Source organism: Geospiza fortis, unplaced genomic scaffold (genome assembly GCF_000277835.1).
Source record: "Geospiza fortis unplaced genomic scaffold, GeoFor_1.0 scaffold2451, whole genome shotgun sequence".
NCBI lineage: Eukaryota > Metazoa > Chordata > Aves > Passeriformes > Thraupidae > Geospiza > Geospiza fortis.
Genome location: NW_005054873.1, coordinates 20910 through 29352, shown reverse-complemented (window position 1 = coordinate 29352; position 8443 = coordinate 20910). Strand labels below are relative to the sequence as shown.

General features: G+C 44.9%; 1 protein-coding gene across 1 annotated transcript in view; it reads right to left on the bottom strand.

Annotated features, from left to right (window-relative positions):
• Window positions 1-8430, bottom strand: part of LOC102040077 (transmembrane protein 246) — a 9920-nt gene extending 1490 nt beyond the window's left edge. Inside the window, 3 exon segments of the mRNA XM_005431282.2 lie at window positions 7-303; window positions 306-496; window positions 8309-8430. Of these exon segments, the coding sequence (XP_005431339.1) occupies window positions 7-303; window positions 306-393 (385 nt within the window). The 5' untranslated portion in view covers window positions 394-496; window positions 8309-8430.
• Between the last annotated feature and the right edge of the window lie 13 nt (window positions 8431-8443).

Here is an 8443-nt window from a genome sequence, read left to right as displayed (position 1 = left end):
TCTGGCAATGCGCCCCACATTTCTGGAGGAGGCGGTGGAAGTGGGAGGCCACTTGCAAGATGTAGTGGAAATCATTCTGCCTCTGCACAGTGATAATGGTGATCAGCAGCAAGGGCAGGAAGGCATCACTGCCAGAGGCCTCGGAGGTGTTTGGCATCTGCATCTTCTCAAAGTAATGGAGAGCATCCTGGCCCTCCTGCTGGTTCTGCTGCAGGAACTCCCGGCTCACGGGGTTCAGGTGCCAGCGCCGCAGGTAGAAGTAAGAGTGCAGGAGCCGGTGGCAGATCAAAGGTGCCAGCACACAAAAGTCACCACAGTCAGGGTGAGGAGATGGATGAAAGGGCTGGACCAATGGGACCACTTCCCACAGAGCTGCCAGGCTCGGTGGAACATAACTGCTGCAGAAAGAGGGCACTGCTCATGCCCTCAATCCTTCACTTCCAATGCATCCTTCTCCCTGGACTGCAGGATACCACTGGGGCCATTGCTGCCAAACCTGCACAGGTTGTCCAAGCCCAGAAAGGAAGAAAAAAGGATGGTTAGTGAAATAGGAACTGACAGAGAAAATAGAAAGCAGGGGACTATTCTCTGAGCAAGCTAAAATACAAGGCCCCTGTGGAATCCCTTATGGTGGAGGCATCACAGAATAGTCCTGGGACATTGGGGACAGATGAGCCAAACTTAATTTCCAGCAAAGGACCCCTAAGGCTTTTTTAGCACATAGCAACCCTGATCTAACCAAGCTCAAAAGGACTTTGTGTGTTTGTTACTGTGCTTCAAACATGTAACAACGGGCAAGGTGGATGCAGGATGTGTGGAAATCTCTGTCTGTTAAAGGTTAGGTACCCCTCTCTGGTGACAGTGACATAATAATGTTTAGATCACAGCCATGAAACAAAGCCAGAATTCTTGTATCTTAGTCTAGCACATATTGGAGAGACAAACTTTTACCGCTTTGGAGGCATACATGCTTCCCTGCTGCTGCTCACACACTTCAAATGTGGTTTTTTTCACTCTCCTCCCCAAAATGTGAAGCCATACAACAAAGACACCAATTTACTTCACTAAGGGCCTGTGTATGCTAAGGGTAATGTGTGTGCCTGTATTTCTCAGATGTCTCCTCCTCACTAGACCCTATGAAATACATGGGCACGGCAACATGAACATGTTGCAATTGAGCCATTGACTCATCTAAAAGTACACAATTTAGAAGTATATGCCTTCAATTTTAAACTGAAGTATTCACATAAATATGTAATATTTTTTGTATACACATTCACTTTAAGCAAATATCCACCTTCACTGAAGTTAGATTTTTCCATATCTGCTTCTCTGGCTGTCCTGAAGACCTCACCGCCTGGCTGACAAAAGCTTACCCAAAATCAGAGCACTTAGGTTGTTCAGATGAATTCTCTTTTGTCAGTAGTCTCAAAATCTGTTTCATCTGTTGTCTCATTCTCCCTTTAATTTCCTATTCCCTCTCCCTGAGAACTGAGGTACTCATGTTCCCCTCACTGAGATGACTGAATGTGCACTGGGTGTTCAGTGCAGAGTTTCTCCAGTTTTTACCCTTCTGCCTTCAGCAAGTTCTGATCATCAAATGGTGGTTCAATCAAATGTTGTTCTTTGTCCTTTTCTGCACCAGCATTTGAAGCAGCATAAGCAAAGTTGGGTAGATGGAAAAAATCATGGTTTTTCTCCTCTGTCTCAGAAAAATGGATCTTGTATAAGAAAAGACTTGGAGGACGTGGAGCAAGGTCTGGCTTTGGGGATACTTCAGAATTGCCTTCTTTACAGAGGTCACAGATTTGCTGGTTTTTACCATTAGGAGAACCTTTTCCTCTTGCCATATGGGAATGTGACAACCATCTATGAAAGGCCTTTTAACAAGATTAATGCAAAATATACAAGAGTCATTCCAAATATTTGTCAGAGAACAGGCAGTTCATGTTGTGAGATCTCAAACCATCCTTACGTAGATTGTGGCATCAGTGTTTGTGCACTCTTAGGGCTCAAGACAAGATTTAGAGTAATTAAATTGAGAACAAATTTACGTGCTGATGCATGAGAATTTGCAGCTTCTTCTCATATAGCTTTCTTTTCCTGTCTTGTTACACAATCCTGTTGCAGAAATGCCGCATTGAATTGCATCAGTGAACCTTGTAAAGGCCTTAAAGGTGATGGCTGCACTTCACCTGCTAGATCCAAGTCCTGAGGATTCAGGATGTGAAGACCTGAAATGCCAAAGATGTGGCATTTAAATGCATTTATTCATCCAGAATCCTAGGCCTTCCAGCTAACCTGTTACAAGCATTAAGAGAACACAAACATGCAGAATCATATTCTACAGCTCACACTGTCAAGCCTTCTCTTGATACAAGCATCACTGTCTCTGAGCAAGCATCCAGACTTGAAAGTGAGGACCACAGTGGGAAAAGGAGATGAAGGAAGACTAGAAGGTAGTTTAGTTCTCAGGAAATAAAGCTTACTTTCCATCTTCCAGCTATGCTGAAACTCTGAGCTAGAAAACCTATGAGCTGGCAATGAGATCTTGGAATATATATTGAAGCAATAGTAATAATTCTTTGAGCATTTCTTCATTAATAATTCTTGGAACAACCTGATTTAGTGAGTGGAATCTGGCAGGGAGATTGGAACTAGCTGTTCTGTAAGGTCCCTTCAACCCAAACCATCCCATGATTCTATGATGATAACATTCACTCAAGAAAGACCTCCTTCCCTCACACCTTAAGAGGTAAAATTATGATAACATTCACCCAAGGAAGACCTCCTTCTGCTGAAGAGGGAAAAATGGTTGTCCTGTCCTCCCTAGTGGCCAGCAGAGCTGGGGGGCTGCAGCCTCATGAGATGAATCAAACAAGTTCTCACTTGACATCCTGCTCTTCTGCAACCCTTGAACTTGTTGTTCATGTCCCAGGTCCCTGCAGCTGGACTCACACTGAGTCCGAAGCCCGACAGTGCTGGCAAAGTGGTGTAGGGACTCCACCTGCTGGTGTCCCAGCTCCCGGCTCAAGGCAGGGTCGGTGAGGTAGTGCAGGTGAGCACCACCCTCTATGGAGGTACCTCCTTTTCCAGCTTCTCCTGGAAAAGCACTGAGGACTGGAAGCCAGCCATGCAGCCATCCAATCACTGTCGTAATTCCAAGCATTATGACTTAACCCTGGCTTCGCTTCCCCAGTAACAGAATTCGAGATCTTAGAGCTCTTATTCTGGCTCTGCAACTCAGGGAGCCTCAAGAAAACAGTAATCACACACAGACATTACTGCTACTCTTCACATCTTCCTCTGCTGCCTGAGCTGTTCACACTCACATGGACGGACACACTGTCTGTCACTCTGTCTGCTGAGGAAAAGTCTGTTTTCACTGGGCAGTGAAATAACCACAGAGGCTAAAAATGGTCCGAAGTGTATTAAAGCAGGTCAAATGCTGCAGTTAATGTGAAAAACAAGCTGAAAAATCTAGAAGAGAGGGAAGACACTAACCTCCTTCATACCTTTTGTCTGTAACACTGGGGACCTGAGAGTTCAAAATATGGATTAATAAATTCTTACTTCTGCAAAGGTGAAGCTTGCTCTTATATGTAGGATTTGAATCCAGACTTTCTGCTCAGGCTGTTTTCCAGCCACCAGGATGGTTCTGACTTCAGAGGAGACATTCCTTTCAGGAGTTCTTTGTACTGTCATTTTCATTTTTTTCCCTTTCTAGGGGGAAAAACATCTTGATTGTTTTTCATGCAAGTGGCTTTTCAGACAGAAAAAAAAAAAGAAGTCTGGGGAGAAAAGGAAGAATCAGGTTTGGATTTTATAGTGCCTTAAAAACCCCCACTTTATTAAACCTGAATAACAACTACTTTGCAACCATATAAATACTTGCAATGGAGGCCACATTTACACAGGTTCTGTGTAGAACTCAGCCATTGCTTAAACAAAACTAGAACCTGTGGTGATATAAAGCTGTAGTTTGTCTTGTTTCTTTTCTTGGATTCTCATATGAAGATTCCTTCCAGAAATACCTAATTCCAAATCTATATCATATCTTCATGAATTCCCCTAATTACTTGGCTGAATTAAATTGTTCAGGAAAACTCACCTCTTTGCAGACCAAGGAGAGTAGAAAAATAAGTATTGTACTCTTTGGAGTGCAGAGCACTGTCTGCTGCGCTTGTGCTTTAAAAGAGAAAGCTGATTTTCTGTCTGCTCCAAACTCCTCTCCACAGAGAGGTCTTCCTGGAAAAAAGTTTCCTATATGTTTCAAAGCTGCAAATTTTTAGGTTCCTGGATAGCTGATCTAAGAGAAACCATCTGCCTTCTCCTTCCTGCACCATGAGACAGAGACACAACTATTCCTGTACAATTACATTATTAAATGACTCTTTTTGGCCTATCTACACTTCTTCTCAGTGTCAGTGGGAAAAGCCATTTCTTTCCTAGCATAAAAACAGCTGGATGAAGACATTTGGTCAGAGCCATAGAGTCATCTTTCTACAAAGGGATGAGAGAGGGAAACAAAGACAGGCTCTTAGAAAATGTCATGGAAATGTCATGGGCTGTCACAGTCCCAGCTGGGCCATAGCAGTGGTGGGAGTAATGGTGCTCACACAAGTGGTACTTTACACTTTTGATCCTATAGCAGCACCCAAGCTGAAACCTTTGTGTGAAAAGCTTTTCTACACCCCAGCCTAACACCATGCAGAAGAGCTGCCAGCTCAGGACCAGCTCCCCTGCTGATGAACCCTCTCTGGCAGAGACAAGGCCTTTGTGGTGCTGTGACAAATGTCCTGCTTGAATCTGAGAAAGCCAGTGGAAGCTTCCCAAGGAGCCACAGAGATCTCCTGTAACATATGGGCATGCTGACAGGGACTGTACAGATACCCTCAAATTCCAAAACCTGAGGTCCTTGCCATGAGCTGATCCCTATTACTGGGCCAGATGGCCAGCTTTTCTCATCTGCAGTTCCTCTTGGTTTTCTGATGGCTTTTAGTAGGTCAGGTGCCAGATAATATTCCTGCAATGTGTCAGGCCTCCCTTGACAACACCAGTGTCCAGCAGAAGCCAAGCATCCACAGATCTGATTGTTGTACTTCCATGCCAAACTGGGAGTTGGGCTCCCTAGAAAATACAACCATCCCAGCAAGAGCTGTGCTGCTAAAAACATTCAGAGGAACCTTAATGGTAAGAGCCCAGTAGTTGTTATTTGACTGCATTTTACTGGCAGGTACCAAATATATCTCTCACCTCCTCAAGCACTGCTGAAAGCAATTGTTCTTTTGTTGTTTATAGATGATGAGTGGCATCTGTCATCTTATCATCAGATAAGCCAGGCAGAGATCAGGGTTGCTGCACTTAAGCTCTCAGCTCCCTTAGAACTTTTGTTTCTTATGATCTATGTACTAAAGATGTAACACTGTCACAGTTAACAGATTAATGACAGCTTGAAGTGTAAGAGAAGTGGCTAGAGAGGGGCAGAGGACTTGGCCCTTTGCAAAAATTATGTGGTGCATGAGATAGAAATTGAAGGCACTGCTGTCTGTTTTGATCTGCCACTCCTCAGGGCCTGTCAGGGAGTGTACAGACCTCTTCTGTCCAAGGAGATGGAATTTAAGCACTTTTGGAACAGTAAAAGTGCAAAAATATGCAGGGTGTAACTGTGACCAATTAGGTAACACAGGAAACTGCAGAGTTAAAACTTGAATGTAAATTTCGTCATGGGCTGGCTTGCTATTCTCATCAGACTGTAGTTAACTTTTACAGGTTGTTCATAAATCCCTAGAGATCCATGAAGCACAGTTTGAAAGCTATTGCACTAAGAAATGAGGGACATAGCTGTAGCAGGTGAATGACACTTTGCCCATTTTGTTTGAACTAAGAGGATAAGACTATGCCACCAGTGAAAGAGGCTGTGAACTCAATATATATTCACTACAGATATTTCCCCAACTTCTCTCTTGTTTCTCATGTTTATTGATTTTCCTCTGTCACATAAACATGCACAGAGCCCACTTCACCTGGCTGCCTCCCTGCAGGGCAATCCCATGGGAAAGCAATGCTCCCTCTGCTGCTACCCAGCAGTCAGATCAGATGAAGTGGGAGTGGAGAGCAGCCTGAGAAGAGGTCTGCAAGGTAATAGCTAAACACAGAGATTTAAGGCAATGACTTTGAGGAGCTGTCTGTGATTTTGGTAGGTGTGACAGGGGGTTGAGGTGCCCCAAGAGAACCAGGGCTTGTGATCACAAGAGTCTGTCTGTCTATAGAGGGACTCATCCACTCGGTCATCCTGGTGCAAAGCCTGTAGCAAACCCCCACAATAAAGTCACCTGTCCCTGTCCTCCCTTAATCCTGATTCATCATCTGTTGGACAACTCCTCATCCATCCCTGGGCAGAGCTCCATTCACTCCAGCTGGTCACTGGCATAGAGTGACCTCCTCATCTCCCCCACCTGCCCTTGCTAAAGATTCTGTATCCTTCCATTCCACCACTGCAGTCTCAGGAGCCACCCCAGCACATTGCCATGACGCCAAGGAGCTGCCAGCCCTGCAGGCGTGCCCGTGACTCCAGCTCCGCGGATTCATTCCCCATGCCTTTGCACAGAGGCAGGTAAGTTGAACTCTGATGAAGGCAAAGTAGTGGCTGGAGTGGCTGGAATTCCTTTGTGCTGCCATTCAGGTGCCCTCCTCCTGATCTGTGAACCCTCCCCATGTTCTGGGCCTCTCTTGCTAGCCCTGGCTTTAAACTGAACTGCTTGAAGTTCCCCTCCCACAGCAGCTTTAAATTAAGGCCCTTACCTACTTGGTGAGTCTGTCACTGAAATTTCCTCTCTGTGTCAGGACCCCAGCAGTCTCCACAAGTTTCTGCAAGTACATCCTATGTATGTTCATGACATTCATATATCCAGCTATAGCTTTAGGTGTAGAAGTAAGTAGCAGAATCTAATCATGGTTTAAATCATTGTTGAAATCAGAAACTAAAACATGGTTCAATTACCATTTCATTACAGCTTAATTATTAATTATTGTTAAATTATAATTGAATTATTCTTTCATCACCATTTGCAATTTATTTATTGTTAAATATAATTTGATTATTATCTAATCATTAATAACACCTTTTTGTTATTCCCACAATGATGAATTCTCTTAAAATTCACCTGTGCTAGTAGAGTTGTGGGTGTAAGACTAGAGGGAGAGAAAAGGAAACAGATGTGGTGATGGCTGCTAACACTGCAGATGTTGTAGTTTTACTGTTATTTATGACTGAAGAATAAAGTGCAGGAATAAGGAAATAGAATATTTGCGAACAAAGGCCTTTGATGACAAACCTGTAAATTTCCAGTTGGGACGGGTCTATGTAACAATCAAAATGCAAAACTGTACAAGACAACAACCAGAATACTGTGATTCAAACTCTGTTTGAAAGAAAAATGTTTCATCTCATATTGATAGAAAGCATTCCTCTTTGCAGAGAGTTAAACTACTGATTTCCCTGTATTCACCACTCCTGCCTGAGGAATATAAACCCTCTTCCTCCCCTCCCCCCACAACGCAAGAACCAGTGTTTATCCTGCACAGGAAGGCGTGGTGAATGGAATGCCCTGGTTCTGGGGGATCCTGGTGATCTGCTTGAGCCACAAGAGGGGAAAATGAGGTAAATGCAGGAGCTGAAAAATAATCTCTGGTACAATTAGTAATGCCCTTGTTGGACAGACAAGAAATCAGCAGATTTCACATGTGCAAGAGGGTGTTCCTCCTGGCTTTTGTGCTGGCAAATGCTTGCTGAACCTGATGTGCCCTAATGGTTGTACATAAATTATTTTCTCAGTGACTGCAGGGGAGAAGCCAGCCCAGGAACCTGCAGTGTACATCAGCATCGTTTCTCGTTTTGCTGCATCACAGCACAAATGCAGATTTCCTCAGCAGCCTTTGACTCTAAATGTCAGCGACTTCGGCCATTTGGTTTCTGAGGTGCTCCTCGTTCCCTTCGGGAGAGCTGCCAGGTAGCACAAGGTGACCCGTAAAGCACCGGGATTAATGGCAGTTACCTCAGTGGGGATGGTCAAAGAGGAGAGGGCGTTAGATAAGAAAAGCTGATCCCACCTCCACTCTCTGCCCTCCTTGCAGACACACACACGGAGGGCATTTCAGTGTGCCCAGTCCTCAGCTCCTTGCCCGGATTTCAGACCAGAGAGATTCTGGCCACGCTTCTACCTCGGGCGAGAGCTCCTCCGGGTGCTACCAAGCTCAGGGCAGAAGCTGGCCGGCTTTTCCCCGTTCCCTTGGGAGTTCCACTCACCTCCCCTACGGGAGGGGCCGTTTCTTGAGGCGCGGCCAGGCTCCGGCCACTTGTCCTCGCTCGTCACCATGTACAGGCATATCCCCGGAGCAAGCACAGAAACATCTCCTCGATCCCTGGAGGGTTTCCACCTCC